This window comes from Berghia stephanieae, chromosome 15, assembly GCF_034508935.2.
Source record: "Berghia stephanieae isolate SIO BIC M18660-M18661 chromosome 15, UCSD_Bste_1.3, whole genome shotgun sequence".
Taxonomy (NCBI): Eukaryota; Metazoa; Mollusca; class Gastropoda; order Nudibranchia; family Aeolidiidae; genus Berghia; species Berghia stephanieae.
In genome coordinates this window covers 25,064,649-25,085,066 of record NC_088374.1, presented here as the reverse complement: position 1 = coordinate 25,085,066, position 20,418 = coordinate 25,064,649, and the positions used below count along the sequence as shown (strand labels likewise).

Below are 20,418 nucleotides of genomic sequence, written 5' to 3'. Positions count from 1 at the left end.
GGTGCTCCTCAGGGTTGTGTATTGTCCCCTGTATTATTCACAATATACACGAATGACTGTAGAAGTCAAAACCTGAGTGTACCTTTAATAAAGTTTGCAGATGACACCGCTCTTCAAGGCCTCATAACAAATGGCAACGAAGTGGCTTATAGGCAAGAAATTGATAGATTTGTGTCTTGGTGTGATGCCCACCACCTAGAGCTTAACATAAGCAAGACAAAGGAGCTAGTGATTGACTTTAGGAGAGTGAAGGAACCGATAGAACCGTTAAAATTAAAGGACCAATTCGTCCAGCGAGTTCCTCACTACAAATACCTTGGTGTAACGATTGATGACAGGCTCAAGTGGGATGAACACTTGAAAATAATTAGGCATAAGATGTGCAGGCGTACATATTTTTTTATCAAAACTCTCTCAGTTTAGAATAGATAAAACCCTCTGCACATTATTTTATAGAGCAGTCATCGAAAGTGTTTTGTCATTTTGTATAACAGCTTGGGGAGGCAATTGCTTAGCAGTGGAAAGGAACAAAATAAATTCAAATATTAAAAAATCCATTAAACGCTATATAAATGATGTTGACGATGTAGATCTTTTATACGAGAAATTTTGTATAAATAAAATAACTAAAATATTAAATGACCAGTATCATCCACTAAGACCATCAATTATTATGTCAGAAAGAAGTGGTCGCCCTTTCTCTATTTCAACGAAAACAGAGAGACACCGAAAATCTTTTCTGCCGTCCAGTATTAGGCTTTATAACAACAAGCAATAATCATTTTATATAATTATTTCTCATTTTTACTTTTAAAAAATATAAATATTAATTTATTAATTTATTTGTTTTGCAATCTTTTCAATTTTCAATTTATAGTGACAGTTTTAACTATTTTACAGTGTTTGAAATTATTCATATTATAAAGCGCAGCTCTGGTTATAGAGCTGCTCCTTTTTTATATATATATACATCCTATTTCCATTGTATTTTTATCTTATGTGTAAATTATAACACGTCTGTACAAAAAATTTCCTTTTTGGGATGCAATAAAGTATTATTATTATTATTATTATTATTATTATTGAATTTATTCCTCACACTCACATCTTTAACTTTATCGATGCTCGACAAGTCTGACTTGCGATCCACGAACAGCTCAGCCATTGTGAGAACATTAGAATAATGTAGCAATGAGCAAACTTGATTTTCAATCAGTAAATGACAGAGAAAAAAAAACTTAAATAAATATGACTTCTGGCCAATACACTGAATTATTAAGTAGAAGTGAATTATCAAGAAGAAACTTCGGCAGGCGTAGCGGAAAAATTCAAAGAATCGAAATGAAGGTAAATCGCCATAAAACAGCAAGCTCGCTTGGGCTTGAGCAAAACAATGGCAGAAAACGTCGTGATTTGCATGGGAATTAATTAGGCTACTTACCATTGTTCCTTATAATCAGGTACTCAATCAGTGAAGAAACGGTCAACCAGTTTGTTTACAACGTGAGGCAATCGAAATGTGCTTGTAGCAATCTATCCTAATCTAACTTTCGATTTAAAGGTGTCTCCATCATCTACTAGAGATGTTACTTCCGGCATTCGCATTTTTTTTTTATACTTTTAAAACCCAGCTTGTAATTGTGGTCAATTTTGGGTTAGACGAAACAGTGAAATTTATCGCTCGGCAGCTCAGTTAAAATTGGCTACCGTTGGGATCACGACAGGTTGGAAAGTGAAAAAATAATTTAACGAAGGCTGTGTGACGGTATCTAAAAATAATAACCCACCAGCCTGTGTAATAACAAGCAGAGGACAAACAATACAACAAGTTGAATGTTTCAAATATTTAGGCTTCAATGTAACATCCAATGGAAAATCAGATTGTGAAATAAAGAAAAGAATAGGTATGGCGAAGAATGCATTCAACCAGCTGCATACAATTATGAAAAACAGGAATATTAGCATGAAAACAAAAATCAAAGTCCTGGATTGCTATGTACTGTCTGTGCTGCTATATGGTTGTGAGAGCTGGACCATAAACAAGACCATGGTTAAAAGACTGGAGGCAGTGGAAATGTGGTTTTACAGAAGAATGATGAGGGTGTCATGGATGGAAAGGAAAAGAAATGAAGAAATTTTAGAAATGGCAAACAGAAAAAGATCACTGATAACAAAAATCATCAAACGCCAAATGGAATTTTTAGGACACATTATCCGCCACCCTGGTTTGGAAATACTCGCCTTGACTGGAAAGATGAATGGAAAAAGAATAAGAGGAAGACAAAGAATAACGTATTTGAAAGGGATAAGAACTTGGACAGATGAAGCTGAGAAAGGTGGCGCGGCTTTAATAGAATTGGCAAGAGATAGATCAGCTTGGCGGAAGATGACCTCCGACGTCTGCTTCAGATATGGAACTACATGAGCTGTGTGAAATTACACTGGGATGTGTTCAGTCACGCCAATTCTAAAAAGCGCCGCTTAGCCTAGGCAATAAATCTATCGTTAATATTAACGGCTCCCATGAGCTATGCGTAGCGTTATGGAACACTCCTAATTACTTTACAGTCATTCCACTACGATTTGTGAATTCTTTCTTTCTTTCCTTTTTTTTAAATATTTGAATTTGACAAATTGACTGATTTCAGTTAATTGACTGAGAATTTACAGGTCTACTGAAGAGACTAAAGTCTGAAGAAGATGCACTTGCAAAGAAAAAAGAATTATCCAAAAAACCACAAGATGTTTCTGAGCAAGTTGTCAATCAAATGTTTAGTATTAGTAAACCAGGGACATAAGCCATTGCTCAGTCTTCTCAACATAATTCTCAATCTCAGTCCTCAAGACTTGATAGGCATGTTTCAACTCTGAAATCAAAGAGAGCACTAACCTACTGTTCCCTCTTACTGTGGATCATGCCTTTGTTTGATAAATTTAACAAATGTTTACAAAAAGAAGAACCACAAATACACAAACTCAATGATCTGTATTTAGCACTGTTCCGTGAATTACTCACTAAGTTTATCAAGCCCAAAGTCATCAGTGCAAAGTCTTCTCACCTGACCAGTATTGATTTTGAGGCAGAAGCTAATCATATTCATGACAAAGACCTATACATTGGTGAAATTCCTTCCAGATTCATAAGTGATTTGAAGGCTCAGTCAAGAAGTGAAATCATCAGTAACATAAAATTATTCTACATTGCTGCTTTGAAGTACATGAAGAATAATTTTCCATTAAATACAGACACCCTTGTCCATGCCAAATTTGTGGATATCCATAAGAGGGCAGAGAATTCCTTCTCGGATGTACTCTACTTTTACAAGAAAATGCCTGCCTCACTCAAATGCTCAATGGATGTACTGCACTCTGAGTTTACAAATTTCCAATCAGCTCCACTTAATGCTTCAGTGCTGAATGAGCCAAGATGTGATAGACAATGGCACCAGCTCCATCACTACATATGTCCACTAGATGGAAGTAGGCCTTACCAGAACCTGGGACAGCTAGCCCTGGGTGTTCTTTCAATTCCTCACAGTAATGCAGCATCAGAGAGGATATTTAGTTTGGTTAGGAAAAATAGAACTGAAAGCAGATCTCAGTTGAGCAATGCCACTCTAAACAGTCTTTTAGTTAATAAAGTTAGGGTCTCCTCATCAAGCATGCCACCTGTCCAATTGACTGACAGGTTCTTGCAAAAATGCAAGAGATCCACCATGGATAGCTTGCATTCAGAAGGCAAATAATAGCAGTAAACAAAGCCTGTTATCATGTACATAGTGTAAAAAGTATTGTAGTGATGCTGTGGTCTCAATGTGTGTGTAGGTTTTTAGTTTTAAATTGTCAAGTCATATTTATTAATAGAATAGAGGCTGTGACTTCTGCACCAAATTCAATAGAGGGCATAATGCACCTCCTAAGCTTGGATAGAGGATACGTCAAAAGTTACCCCTTTCACTTCCAAGGTTTACAGATATGTCAACTTAATGACTGTTTTCATTTTCATTCTTTGTAAAGTATTACATTAGTATTAGGCTGTGTATTACTTCACTCTTAACATTATTGTGCGGTAACCAAAAATTGTCCCTAATTCAGTTTCTGAAAAGTTGGCCACCCTGCTTTACCTATGTCTTACAAACAAGCCATTACTGGCAAAGATTCTGAAAAATGGTCAAATGCAATGAATGATGAAATGACAGCCTTGGAAGAGAATGACACTTTCGAGTTAAGCCCCCTTCCTCCTGGAAGATCAGCTATCGGCGGTCGTTGGGTTTATACTGTGAAAAATGGTCCTAAGAATGAACCAAAGCATAAGGCCAGATTTGTTGCCAAAGGCTACTCCCAAATGCCTGGAATCGATTATCATGAAACATTCTCTCCCACCGCTCGCATTACATCAATCAGAACCATGACACAAATCGCAGTTCAGGACGAACTTACTATCCACCAGATGGATGTTAAGTCCGCCTATCTGAATGCGTCCCATTGATTGTGAGTTATATGTCGAACAACCTGAAGGTTACACAGTAAAGAGTAAATCTGGTGAAAAGTTAGTTTTAAAACTAAAGAAATCCCTCTATGGCTTGAAGCAAAGTGGAAGAAACTGGAACAATTTATTACATTCCTTTCTGAATGACCAGGGATTCACCCAAAGTCAAGTAGATCCATGTGTCTACACTATGCACTCAGAAAATGATATGACAATTATTCTATGCTATGTTGACGATATTCTTTTGATGTCTAAGTCAGATACTACCTTGTCTCAGATCAAAGACAAATTGAATGAGAAATTCAGAATGAAGGACCTATGTCAAATATCAAACTTCCTAGGCATAGATTTCAGTCATGAAAATGGAGCTATTATGATGAATCAGACAAACTATTTGAATAGATTACTTGTCAGGTTTAACATGCAAGATTGTAAGCCAAAATATACACCTTGTGATTTAAATATTGACAAATTTGAGAGTGATAATGCTGAAGAAACTGATGAGACACTGTATAGAGAAATAGTTGGTGGACTAATCTATGTGATGACAAGCACAAGGCCAGACCTTAGCCTTATCGTTACCAAACTCTCACAGCATATGTCTAAACGAAATGCTCACCACATGACACTAGTCAAACATGCATTACGATATGTGAAAGCAACAATCAATAGACAATTGATTTTCAGAAAATCAGAAAATTCCCTCAATCTGAATGGTTTTTGCGACTCGGATTGGGCAAATTCAAGAGACAGAAAAAGCGTCTCTGGCTACGGTTTCCAATTAACAAATGAAGGACCTCTGATATCATGGAAGTCAAAGAAACCAAATACAGTTGCTTTGTCTACCTGTGAGGCTGAATATGTATCATTAGCATTGGCCACACAGGAGGGCATATTTTTATTGGCACTTTTTAATGATATGACCAATGTGAACTCAAATGTCTTTACGATGAATTGTGACAATCAGTCAGCAATAGCGCTTGCTAAGAACCCTGTACAAAGTCACAGGACTAAAAATATTGATATCAAGTGTCACTTTCTCAGAGATATGGTACAAAATGGTAATATGACCATCATGTATGTTCCTTCAGAACAGAATATTGCTGATGCTTTGACAAAACCCATGTCTAGAGTGAAAATTGAAAGATTTGTATCTGCAGCCATGCAATGACTAGTATTGATATTATTATTATATTATCAGTTTTATATTTTTGCTAATCATTGTTACTGAATATGACCCAATAGTTAAACCTTTATGTACCTACTATTACTGCTGTTAATCATGTAAATATTACTTTAATTTGGATGGTACCTTTTATACCTCTACAAGTTAGTGTTGTTTAAATCAATAGTAATTTTCATTTTCAATGAAAAAACTTGATCCATCCATTACAAGAACATAATATTAACTATTACTTAATCTTATATTATTAAGTAGATTACTATCTTAACTATAATCATTTTTATTTCCTTTATTTTCCTTTTTTTAAAATTTTACTTATCATTTGGACATATTACCAAAGCTGAGTTTAAGGGGGTGTGTTAAAGTATGTAACCTCGTCTTACAGTATGATTATTGTTTTACTATCTCATCTACTTGTATTTACTACGGATTCACATACCCTCACTAATGGAACTCTTCTTTCCACAGAACCCAGTTTAATGTACTTTCACTTTTTCAATAAAAACTTCCTGTTCTATTTTAACCTGAAAACCACCAGACGTCTTTTGTTACTTTGTATTCATTATCCTTATTATTGACTACTTTCTACAAGCCATCCGTGCTATTATTATGGCATCCTCTACACTTTCTACTTTAAAAACCTGTTTAATGTTAATTATCTTATAAATTAAATCAAATCAATGTTATGAATTAGTGTAAATAAGTCTAGTTCTGTGCTAAAAAAAATAAAATAATGGAACGAATATTTTTCCATTGCGTGTGTTCATTATGTGTCAATTAAATTATCAGTAAAGTGTCTTATTTCATGAAGACATATCTAAGAATATTACTCGGAGCGGTGGAATAAATGTATTCTTTCATTTCTCTGTAATATTAAACTCGTCTTTTTAACAACGTGCATCTACATACTCGCAAATTTGTGGTGGTATTTGGCAGATAAAAATAACTCGTTAAACAATTACAAAGAAAAAAAGGATTCTCTATCATTCTAGAACTATCCTTAAAGTAACACATAATGATGTCAAGTTTACAACCAATATATTTTGATGTCGGATTATCAAACGTTAATTTCACTTAAAATTCGATTCTTAAAAAGAAGTAATGTACATGTTGCTGCTCAAAGCTCGAAGAAATAAGTAATAATATGAATTTGAATGTAAGCTTCAATTTAATTACAAAAACAGATGAAATGAATGTTTCGGGTTTCCCCTTTATCAACAAAACAGGATGAATTCATCCTAAGTACTTTTGGACAGATCTAACAGAAACAGCTTCCCGCAGTGTAGAATAAATCTTGACTGCACCTGGGATGAGTTCAGTCCCCTTGAGTGTGAAGTGAGTGCTCTACCAACTGAACTATCGGGACCCCCACCAAACAAATAAGGTAAAAACTACAAAAATGTTATATCTTGTCGCATACGAAAATATCCGGTCATTTTTTGTCGTCCAGTAACACCAAAATGGTGGCCGTGTGCTAGACTGTGGTGTAAAGGCTTGGAGGAAGAGAATATCCTGGCTCCACTACTCCCTGGACAGGAGGCCATGTCGTAGTATAAAAAGGACATGACTCCATCATTAATAAGGACATTCTCTGGAAAGCTTACAATCTCCATGGAATACAGACACTTGAAACGTTGTTCATCCATCGTTTGAATTTCAGTACCCGCTGGCAAAGTGCTGAAAGGACATTTTGGTTTCTGGTGATTGGAGAAGCTGACTTGATAGGTATCCGGCAAAACAAAAATTGCACTGCGTTTAAACTCATAACAGCGACTGTGAGCATAATTCCTAACAGGAATCAGAGTGGAGTTTACTAAATTAGGTGGGGCGTCTCTAATGCAGTCGTTGTCATCCCAAAATCGCAATAATGTTTTTTCATTAAGTATGATGTGTCCGACTGGGAAGGAAAGGATGTCCGAGATGTATTTCATTTTACGAAAGTCTCCAATTGATATTCGCTTGCGGCAACCATCGGGATGTGAAATGAGTATAGGCAGAGGTGACATTTCTATGGAAGATGGCCACTGGTAGCCTATCAGTTTTATCAATCTCTGAGTCAGCTGAGGGTCGTGTGACACACAGGTCAAAGTACATCGGTCTGTCTTCATTCTTTCGGTTATCGAAAAAGGTGGTATCGTCTCTTCCAGACCAACCCCATACAGAAACTCCACGCCTTGTCTATCCTCTGTCTCGTAAAACAACTCAAACCGGGCATTTTGGATCTCAAGCTCATCGAAAATCACGTGCGTGGCTGTGTCCAGATAAAAATAGGAATGATGCGTTTTGGGTTCTTTCGACTGTTTACAAAGCCAGCACGGACATGGCGTTAGTGAAAACCCAGGATTCTGTTGTAATAAATATCCAGTACCCGACCTCCTCAATTTGTTATTGCCCCTGATATTACTAAATGGATATGCTTTGTCTGTCATTGGATATGTGTCAGGACGACTCACACTGGTGACACTTGTGACAACTCTTACTGTTCTATCGATGGCATTTCGTATGAAATCAGCATATTCTCGTTTCCTGAAAGATTCTGGGAGAAGTCCCATGTGAAACTCATCTACAGTCAAATACTTTGAATGGTCATTTATGCAGCGTTCAAAACTGTTCAGTTCAGAGACGAGCTCCTCGCCGTCAAAAATTGCACACTGATGAGTACTTGGAGGTAGAAATAGTGAGATGTTTGTATTTTGGAGACCAAAAAAACAAAACAAAAGAGAGAGCATTTATATTTAATTTTTTTTTTTTTTTAAAATAGAGCTTTTATATTATATAGCGCTATATCCACTTAATGTGCTCAAAGCGCTTTACATGGGGTCCCTGACCAACAGCAACACGTAACATGAAGAATGAGACATGACGCCTGTTATGCGATATTACAATTTTTCGACAGAGACAATGCTGTTGACGGCCAGGTACTCGTTTTCCACCTGAGTGTGGTGAGAGAATGTGAGTAAAGAGTCTTTTCCAAGGACTCAACTATGCGCTGAGCGAAGCTCGAACCCAGGACTTTCCGATCCGAAAGTGAGTATCATACCACTAGACCACATAGCCGCATTAATAGATATCAATAAAAAGTGCTCAAAGAAATTCAAATGACGGATGGAGTAAAACGAGCATTTCTGTTTTTCATATTTTACTAATGTATCTAATGTTTTTGTTTCTTTTTGTTGTTGGCTGAAGAAGGGTTTTGAGCCTGAAACGTGTTTGGTATTTTGTTCCTTTTTAAAAACTGCTATATTCATTTTTTTGTTTTTAACAGTCCCCAGTTCCTAGCAGGTTAATATCTCTTTGACAAAGAGCTTTACCATGTGGTTCCAAACCAAAATCAACACTTAACACAATGCAGGATGAGACATGATGCCTGTAGCGGCTCTTAATTTTTTTTTTCCTGTAACCACAAAGGCTGTCAGAGAACTCAGCATATGCAAATATATAGATATATAGCACATACATAGCATGACATCATGCGTGTTTGCACATGTGGATGTTTGTGTGCGAGTTCATGTACAAAATTTTAAAATCAAAAAGCAAAAGATAGACAGATATGGAGACCGAGAAGAAGATAGTCACAAGACATCAGCGAATGAAGGAATAAACCAGTGACTGAATCTGTAAGGACAGTGCAGGACAGAAGCTTGTTTCGGTTGGCAGTACAAAATAAATAAAATAAAATTCCCTTTATTCATCCCAGAGGGGAAATTTTTCTCTAAGGACTATTCAAAGGGACGACTGGAATAAGCCAGGCATCAGCCGTAGTGGAGCGCTGCAAATTGAGCTTGGGCGAGGTGACTTGCTCAAGACCACACGGTGTAGCGGGTAATCGAACTCTGTATCTTTCGGGTTCCAAAGCAAAGACCGTACCGATGAGCTACGCTGCCACATGGTCATGATGATATCATTTCTTATCAAAGTCCAAAGCAAAGACCGCACCGATGAGCTATGCTGCCACATGGTCATGATGATATCATTTCTTATCAAAGTCCAAAGCAAAGACCGTACCGATGAGCTATGCTGCCACATGGTCATGATGATATCATTTCTTATCAAAGTCCAAAGCAAAGACCGTACCGATGAGCTATGCTGCCACATGGTCATGATGATATCATTTCTTATCAAAGTCCAAAGTGAAGACCGCACCGATGAGCTATGCTGCCACATGGTCATGATGATATCATTTCTTATCAAAGTCCAAAGCAAAGACCGTACCGATGAGCTATGCTGCCACATGGTCATGATGATATCATTTCTTATCAAAGTCCAAAGTGAAGACCGCACCGATGAGCTATGCTGCCACATGGTCATGATGATATCATTTCTTATCAAAGTCCAAAGCAAAGACCGTACCGATGAGCTATGCTGCCACATGGTCATGATGATATCATTTCTTATCAAAGTCCAAAGCAAAGACCGTACCGATGAGCTATGCTGCCACATGGTCATGATGATATCATTTCTTATCAAAGTCCAAAGTGAAGACCGTACCGATGAGCTATGCTGCCACATGGTGATGATGATATCATTTCTTATCAAAGTCCAAAGCAAAGACCGTACCGATGAGCTATGCTGCCACATGGTCATGATGATATCATTTCTTATCAAAGTCCAAAGTGTATCCTATTTTACAATGATTAGTTCAGTGCCCGTAAAAAGGATGAAAATTGCATAGGTAAAAACAATATAGATGTACAATTAAAAGGACTTGAGGAAAAAGTAAGACGAAGGGGAATGGTTCCAATTGGGAGTAGATGTAGATTCCAAGAGCACACTATCAAAGTACTTAGTTTGAGATTACCTAAATGTTTCAACCAGACACCAGCACAGGTCCCACTAGGAGGAATACACTCAAATAGTTACAAATCATGTGTTAAAAAAAATAAAAATAACAGTACATTACAGAGAGGTGATTTACAAGGGAAAAAAAATATCATCTCCCAAAACTAACATTTGACCGTTTCCCTCCCAGCGAAGTATTCCCACCAGGATCATGACAAAACTAAGTAAGCTCATTCCAAGACAAAGACAGAAAGCAATTGGAAAACTTATAGGGGGATAGAAGACACAGCAAGTACCTCTCTGACCACTATGGGAGGTCGGGAACCCCAGCCAGGATATAGGGGGATAGAAGACACAGCAAGTACCTCCCTGACAACTATGGGAGGTCGGGAACCCCAGCCAGGATATAGTGGAATAGAAGACACAGCAAGTACCTCCCTGACCACTATGGGAGGTCGGGAACCCCAGCCAGGATATAGGGGGATAGAAGACACAGCAAGTACCTCCCTGACAACTATGGGAGGTCGGGAACCCCAGCCAGGATATAGGGGGATAGAAGACACAGCAAGTACCTCCCTGACAACTATGGGAGGTCGGGAACCCCAGCCAGGATATAAGGGGATAGAAGACACAGCAAGTACCTCCCTGTCCACTATGGGATGTCGGGAACCCCAGCCAGGATATAGGGGGATAGAAGACACAGCAAGGACCTCCCTGACAACTATGGGAGGTCGGGAACCCCAGCCAGGATATAGGGGGATAGAAGACACAGCAAGTACCTCCCTGACAACTATGGGAGGTCGGGAACCCCAGCCAGGATATAGGGGGATAGAAGACACAGCAAGTACCTCCCTGTCCACTATGGGATGTCGGGAACCCAAGCCAGGATATAGGGGGATAGAAGACACAGCAAGTACCTCCCTGACAACTATGGGAGGTCGGGAACCCCAGCCAGGATATAGGGGGATAGAAGACACAGCAAGTACCTCCCTGACAACTATGGGAGGTCGGGAACCCCAGCCAGGATTAGTTCTTGAATCTACAGATTTGACATTAAGAATCATCATTGTGGACAGCCTATCATTCATTATGCATCAATAATTTTTTTGAGTAATATCGTATTTCAGCCTGACAAAAAATAATATTCTTAAATTGCTACATTATTTTTTACATAGGAAATTAAGAATGCCTTGTAATATTTTTGATATTACTACTACTACGAAAAGTTCATAGAATTACAACATGTTGGCTCCAATTTCAGAAAAAAATTATGATTCTCTGAAAGTAATAAAAACTTATTGAAAATGAAAGATTGGAACAGGCTATCATTTTAAGGATTTAAAAAGTGGTCTTTTCTCCCCAAGCGAATAAAATCGTGATCTATAAATATATATATATATATATAGCAACCCCTGTTTTTATCTCTTAACTCACTCAATCCTAGAAATTTTTGCTACTTTTCAAAAATGGAAAAAAAGTATTTAAAATGAGAATGTGCAAAGATAGTTTTATTCAACATCATTGACATGCAAAAATAAAAACAAAAACATTAGCTTTGATACTACGCCTATAATTTGTCTGATAAAAATGTAAAAATAGGCATGGGGTGAAAGTAATCTGGGTAGTTAAGGGGTAAAAGTAATCTGGGTAGTTAAGGGGTAAAAATAATCTGGGTAGTTACGAAAGCTACAAATTTAAAAAATATCAAGTAGGCAGTCTGTCATTAGTAAAATCGGGTTTTCCCTAAAAAACAAAACAAGAGTATAATAATAATAAATCTATATTGTCCAACTTACAGCTTACTTAAGCTTTTATATAGCGAAAAATCTACTAAAGGTTCTCAAAGCGCTTTGCAATGGGTCCTTAGCCAACAGCAACAATTAACATGTGGGACAAGACGCAACATCTATTGGAAGAAAATACTTTTTTTTCCCAATAGAGACAATGCTATTAACATTCAGGTACTCATTTCAAATCTGAGTATGGTGAGAGAATGTGAGTAAAGAGTGCGGCTATGTGGTCTAGTGGTATGACACTCGCTTTCGGATTGGAAGGTCCTGGGTTCGAGCCTCACTCGATGCATAGTTGAGTCCTTGGAAAAGACTCTTTACTCACATTCTCTCACCGTACTCAGGTGTAAAATGAGTACCTGGCCGTTAACAGCGTTGTCTTTGTCAGAAAAATTGTAATATCGCCTAACAGGCGTCATGTCTCGTCCTACATGTTAAATGTTGCTGTTGACCAGAGACCCCTTGTAAAGCGCTTTGAGCACGTTAAGTGGATATTGCGCTATATAAAAGCTTAAAAAAAAGAGCCTTTTTCAAGGAGTCAACCATGCACTGCTGAGATCAGTGCTCGAACCCAGGACTGTGTGATCCAAAGGCGAGTATCATTACACCAGACAACATAGACGCAAATATGTATGACATATGTAGTCAAGCTGGAATCATGTTTGAGTCCTGAGCTTAGCAGCGTACAGTCGAGTCCTTGGATGAGCTTCTTTACTCACATTGTCTCACCCTACTCAGGTGTAAAACGAATACCAGGCTTACTTTTAACAATATTGTGTCAATGCCAGAAAATAAAAACTGTAATATTTCCTGGGACTTAATATTGCCCAACAGGACAAGACAGGACAAGGATGTTAAGTATTGCTGTTGGCTTGGGACCCTTGTAAAATGCTTTGAGCACATTTAGTGGATATTGCGCTATATAAAAGCTCCAGCTTTTTTTGTTGTTGTTCTTTAAAAAAAGTTTCTTACATTCAGCATACGTCTTGAAAGCCATTGTTGCGGGGTGCCCAGGATTATCACGGAATCACTCTTGAGCTCCGAAGGAAAGGACTCCACAAGCTCAAAACATCATTATTGGGGATGACTGAAATTTTCAAGGAGCAAATCAGCACACTGCCTTGCCAGAAAAGAATTCTGGAAAAAAAATATATTGTATAAGTAAAAATATAAATAAAATAAACAAAAATATATATATTGTATAAGTAAAAATATAAATATAATAAACAAAAATATATATATTGTATAAGTAAAAATATAAATAAAATAAACAAAAATATATATATTGTATAAGTAAAAATATAAATAAAATAAACAAAAATATATATATTGTATAAGTAAAAATATAAATAAAATAAACAAAAAAAAAAAATTAATTAAAAAAAAAAAAAAAAAAAAAAAAAAAAAAAAATAATATATATATATATATATATATATATATATATATATATTATATATATATATATATATATAAATATATATATATATATATATATATATATATATATATTTATATATATATATTATAGGTAAGAATATAAATAAAATAGATAAAAAATATATACATTTCCCTTTATTAATCCCATAGGGGAAATTTGTCTCAAGTGTCTATTCCAAGGGAAGACTGGAATAACCCAGGCGTCAGCCGCAGTGCAGAGCCTGTAGTTTGTGTTGAGAATATTGGCTATTAAGCTTAACTGCTGGTCAAGTAACTTCGCGATGGTTTTGTGGCGAGCGAACCGGCGATCTCCAGAAGTCGGTGAGAGAGAGCTCTAGAATTGACCTGAGTTTGATACGAATATTTTTGTATTCGTGGATAGCTCACACGGTAGAGTCACGCTCTCACCTGCCAGGCGGAGTTGTCGTACCAATAAGGTCGCAGGTTCAAACCCCACCACCGTCGCGAAAATTTTTATTCTCTATTGTCTTCTGGCACTTTTCTACTCACTTCATCTCTTAGTGTAGAGCCCCAAATTTAGCTAGGTGAGGTGACTTGCTCAAGGCCACACAGTGCCGCGGTGGGTGATCAAACTCGGTACCTTTCAGGTACGAAGCAAAGACCATACCGCTGAGCCACGCTGCCATAAGTGTAAGTAGGAATACAAAAAGGAGTCCCGATAACTCAGTTGGTAGAGCACTCGCTTCACACGCAAAGAGACCGAGATCCATCCTGGGGTTAAGTCGATATTGATTTCTGCCTCCCCGTCCATTTGTTAGATCTGGTGGAAAGTACTTTGCAGTAATAGGATAGCGTCCTATCCAATGAGTAGCAAGAAATTGCTATTGTCCATTTCAAACTATAGAAACAGAGACAAACTCTGGCTCCAAAAGACGATTTCCTTTTTTTAAATGAAAATAAAGAGACTAATTGGGCTCTTTACACACATTATCTTCTAACCGTAAATGATGTTAATTGTTTTCACATTTGTTCTATTTTTAGATTGGGCAGGAGATTTAAAAATTAATTGAATCTTTTATTTACCCGATAATCGTTCAATTTTAATTCCTTATATACTTTGCTCTCTATTTGTTTTGTTCTGTTTTGTTTTTGTTTTTTTTTCAATATTTATCATTATTATATATATATATTTTTTAAATATTTTTTCTCTGATGATTTGTTCCATGTTTCTGATAGAGATTATTGATTTTCATTTATTTGTTTGTTATTTGTTTATTATTTTCTATTTATTTATTTTTGTCTCTGATTTTTGTGTTTCTGAGCAAGATATTTTATATCATATTATTTATATATATTTTCTCTCTGACCATTTGACCACCCTATGAATTTTTTGTATACAATTCAACTAAAGTAGATTCAACAACAAATTATCTGAATCAGAGATGAAAATAACTATCAAAACAAGGAAGCAAGGATGGTGGAAAATGTCTAGCTCATATATGAATTTTAAGATACACATCGTTATCGTTTAGGATAGACAGCTCAATGGATTAGACCACTGTTCATTTTGTTCCTTTTTAGCTGCACTGGTTCGAATCTGCTCGTTCCCTCTGTAAGTTTTTTTAGGGATTTTTTTATTCCCAAATGATGTTCATCATTTTCAATTTGTTCCCAGCAAGAGATTTTTAATTAATTGACTTTTTTTTTTCCCTTGATAATTGTTCATTTTTAATTCAATATATATTTTGCTCAAATTAGTTGCTCTGTTCTGGTTTTATTTCCTTATTTTTCTATCTGACCATTCGATTGCCATTTGAATTGTTAGTATAGATATACTGTTTGAGATCAAGTGGGGACGAATATTACAATTTGCAATGTTCTATAGAAAGGAACCAAAAGACTGAGAGAAAAAGATTTAAAAGAAACGCTCAACGCTCTGAGAAAGAAGACAAAAAAAAAAAAAAAAAAGGGGGGGGGGGGGGGGCGGAACCAGGATTCGAACCCATAGCGTCAATTCTGACAAGCCTTCTAAGGCAGATGACTTAAACATTTGGCAATGACATTCAATGAATGTGGACGCATATGGTTATATAGTGACATATTATCCATCGACTGATTTATTGTTGGTTTCGTTTATGCTTTTATTGATAATTTAATAACTTTACTTATTTATATGTACATTAAGACACTTTCCATATTCTGGGATGTGGATAAATGATTAACTTCTCTCCTTACCACTCATAGGGAAATCATCACATTTGTTACATTGCAGCCACCACTTTTCTCATTCTGATTTCTTTTGTACATCACAATATTTGAACAAAAATGTTTGTTATAGTTAAACAATTAACACCGTGTCGAAGAGCTCGTTTAGCAGAAAAAAAAAATGTGAAGCAAGAACTAACAGCTTTTGTGTTTGAGTGAAATAAATCTATTTTTGTATCGGTTGGGTGTGAAATTTGGGGAAAATCCGGAAAATGGCCGGTAAGAAGAGAGGTAAAAGAGCAGAGTTTCAAATGAAAAAGTGTCTGTCCATCGTTATTGGCATACACTGTCTGCCAATAATCAATTTTCTTTATTGGCAGACATGTCTGAGAATAATCACATCGAAAAGTAAGAGCAGAGTTTCAAAAAAGCGTCTGTGTATAATCATTCATCATTATTGTCAGACAGTGTCTGCGGAAATTGGTTTCTGGGCAAGACTGTATAACTTTGCATGGACCACCACTTTAAGAAAGGACCGAACATTGGACTTCCTGAAACAGGCATCACAGACAAGTCTCCAAAATAACTAGAGTCTTGACAGATATGATGACCACCGAGACCAAGACCAAACAACAACATCAACAAAATGATCAAAATGGAAATGGCCACCTCTATTCGCAGCAGTGCTGGCAGCAGTACTGAGAATAGTGATTTCCTCTATTCACAGTAGTACTGCAATAGCTGTCGTTTTCGTTATTCGCAACCAGTAGATATCATTCCTTTCAGATATTTACAGAAAAAGCCTTCTAGGCTAGAGCTTTATTGTATAGAGGATTGGGCGCAAAATATAAATAAACTTATTATTATTATTACCTAGTAATATTTTTTAGAATTATTTATGTATTATTATTATAATTAATATTATTATTTTTATTATTTTTTTAATTATTACTTCATTTATTATTGTTGTTGTGTAGTGTTGATGTGGTGGTTGTGATTGTAGTGGTGTTGTTGATGATGTAGTAGTGGTAGTGATGATGACTATAACTATAAGGATAATGATGATGATGTAATGATGGTGGTAGTCGCTGTAGTTTTGATAACGATGTGGTAGCTGTGGTAATAATGTTGATAATGTGATGGTTGTGGTTGTAGTGTCGGTGGTAGCGATGATGATGATGATGTAAAGGTGGTGGTGGTTGCTATAGTTTTTATAATCATGTGGTGGTTGCTGTGGTAGTTGTAGTAATGATGATGTGGTGGTGGCTGTAGTAGTAGAGGTAGTTTATTGATGGTAACTTCTATTATTTGCAGGAGCACTGAGATATGACTATGATTGCGTCAAGCAATGGTGAAAGAGAGAGAGATAGAGAGAGCGAGAGAGATAGAGATAGAGAAAGAGAGAGAGAGAGAAGGAGAGAGATAGAGATAGAGAAAGAGAGAGAGATAGAGAAAGAGAGAGAGAGAGAGAGAGAGAGAGAGAGAGAGAGAGAGAGAGAGAGAGAGAGAGAGAGAGAGAGAGAGAAATATACTTTTAAAAAATAAAAAGGGGGGGGGGGTGGACTGGACATGCATCATTTGCAACGCTCTGTAAAAAGAAGAGGGAATAAACAAAACAAAAAGTGGCGGAACCAGGATTCGAACCGACAACGTCGATTCTTACAAGTCTTCCGGTGCAGACGACTTAACCATTCAGCCATGACACCCACTTGAAAAGTCGACGCATATTGTGTATATATGTAGTATGAACTGATTTATTATTGGTTAATTTTATGTTTTTATAGATATTTTATTAACTTTCCTTATTTCTATGTTCATTTGGAAACATTCCATATTCTGGAATGTGGATAATTGTGTAAAAAAGCGGAGTTTCAAATATGTGTCTGGGAATAACGAATTTTCGTTATTCCCAGACAGGTGTCTGGGAATAATCACAGCGTTAAAATCCCCAGACAGGTGTCTGGGGATAATCACAGCGCGTCTCCTATTCATCAAGGCAAGGTCTATTGTATTAGTTGCAATCTAAGAAACAACATTAAGACTGCTATGATAAATTAATATCGGGGCAAAACCTTGCATGGAAATGAATACGTTATGAATCTATCCATTTATCATCTCTGAAAATGTATCAAGCTAAGCAATCGTCAACCGTGTCTGCTCCAGTCAAGAAGCTTATAATATTAACATATTATAAGCTTCTTGGCTCCAGGTTGTTTACTATTCCTTGCCATAATCTTTTAGCACAAGCTGTAGAAAATTGAGCCTGTCATTCGATTGGTCGTTAAAATACATATTTACGGTTGTTCGCATTATTATTATTATTATTATTATTATTATTATTATTATTATTATTATTATTATTATTATTATTATTATTATTATTATTATTATTATTATTATTATTATTATTATTATTATTATTATTATTATTATTATTATTATTATTATTATTATTATTATTATTATTATTATTATTATTATTATTATTATTATTATTATTATTATTATTATTATTATTATTATTATTAATATTATTATTATATATTATTATTATTATTATTATTATTATTATTATTAAATAACATCTCTATCATCAGGTGAAAACATGGCTTTGTGGCGACTACAAATCTTTCCCTACTTTACATCTTTTATTATTTTTATTTACAATTTGAAGCTGTTTTTGCATTCATTTAATTTAACATTATTATTTATTGGTGCGCGTGTGCGTGTGTTTGTTTGTGTGTGCGCGCGCGGGCGTGTAAGTGTGTGTGAGTGTATGTGTGTGTGTGTGTGTGTGTGTATGTGTTACTATTTACAAACCAAATAACGACAAATTATACGTGTGGGAATTTAGGTCGTCCCAACCAATTACAAGGAAACGGAAGACGATTCCTCAACTAACATTATTTACCAAGACTCATAATTAGTGGGCGTGCCTGCCTTTCTTTCTGTTGAAATTCTACCATCATCTGTTATGTTTCTTGCTTTGATTATTGATTTGTTTTTGTTGTTTTGTTTTTTCAAATCGTGTGTTGCCGTTTTATGGAAAAAATCGCATTTTAAAAGAATTGCTAGTGTCTTGATGATATAGCTCAGTAATGTCACGTGTCGTTCTACACGTTATGTGTTGCTGTGGGTCAGTTTCCAATTTTTAAGCGCTTTGAGTACGTTTAGTGGATATTGCGCTATAGATAGGATGCGCTTGGCCAAGGAGTTCACAACATTGCCATCCGGAAGTATAAAGGACCAACACACAAACTCTGTGTAACCATGAACGTTTATAGTCAGGTTAATACAGTTTAGTGAGAACAACTCACAAACGCGGATGGCAAAAACAATAACAAAGGCCTGAGTGACGTCATCTGCATACTATCTATAGATAGATGACGTCACTCATGACTTTGTTATTGTTTTTTTTTGCCATCCGCGTTTATGAGTACTTCTCACTAAACTGTATTAACCAGACTATAAACCTTCAAGGTTACACACAGTTTTGTGCGTTGGCCAGTTTTACTTCCGGATGGCAATGTTGTGAACTTCTTAGCCAAGTGCATACTATCTATATATTATGACAAATAGCTCAAGCTCAATTTTAGTTCAATAACTGACAACAACAAAAAATAATATGACAGCTTCAAAAGAGAACAAAATGCCAATCGTGGAATGTTTTGGGCACAAAACCCTTCTTCAGCCAACAAAGAAAAAAACAAAACAACAAAAACAATAAAAACAAATACATTCCTTAAAAACCAGATCAACAACAGAGAATTATCGCTTTATCGTCGATTGTGTGTTTAAGTAATATATTTATGTTTTCATGTTGTTGTTTTTTTTTTGTTTTTTTTTTGTTGGCTGAAGAAGGGTTTTGATTCCGAAACGTTTCGTGTTATATATTTCATTCTTTCTTTAAAAGCTGTTATTTTCACTTTTGTTTATGACTTTTTACATTGCACAGCTTCTATAGCAGCTTGGAATCACTTTGACTTATGGTTACGATAACCCGTTGTATTCTGTCGATAATTTCCATATGTGACCCACCGTATCGAAGCGGTATTATGTCGAGATCCACTCGGTAAGGGAAATTGAATTCATAGCCACAAATATCCAACTTGGGTTTAATTTCTGTACGTTCTGGTGGAGTATAAAGACTATATCTTGCATTGCAAAAACTTCTAAGCTCCAATTTCTCATCAATCTATCTCGAAATTCACTTTTTGGGGTCTGAATCATCCCGACATAATACCGTTTTGAGAAGGAGGGTCACATATCTGGTCCAATTAAATGATAAAGGTGATTTTTTCAGTCAGCCTTTGATAAAACAGATCCGTTCATAAACAATCACACTGGTAACGACTGTTCGTGTGACTATGTGCTCTCGTCATATGACACTCGTTTTCGGATTCGGAAGATCCTGGGTTCGAGCTTCGCTCAGCGTATAGTTGCGTCCTTGCTTAGAAAAGTCTCTTACTCACATTCTCTCACCTTGCTCAGGGTCCGAAAAAAAATGTAATATCGCCTAGCAGGCGTCATGTCTCGTCCTACATTTTTAATTGGTGCTCTTTTGCCTTCAGTT

General features: G+C 36.2%; 1 protein-coding gene across 1 annotated transcript; it reads right to left on the bottom strand.

The window, feature by feature from the left end:
- Nucleotides 1-6,821: 6,821 nt before the first annotated feature.
- LOC144960488 (uncharacterized) lies at nt 6,822-18,067 on the bottom strand. The gene is made up of 3 exons (XM_078893642.1): nt 17,918-18,067; nt 13,214-13,378; nt 6,822-8,334 (listed from the first exon to the last, which is right to left on the bottom strand). Exons 2-3 carry the CDS (start codon nt 13,236-13,238, stop codon nt 7,064-7,066), a joined length of 1,296 nt encoding a protein of 431 aa, XP_078749768.1. The 5' UTR covers nt 13,239-13,378; nt 17,918-18,067; the 3' UTR covers nt 6,822-7,063.
- Between the last annotated feature and the right edge of the window lie 2,351 nt (nt 18,068-20,418).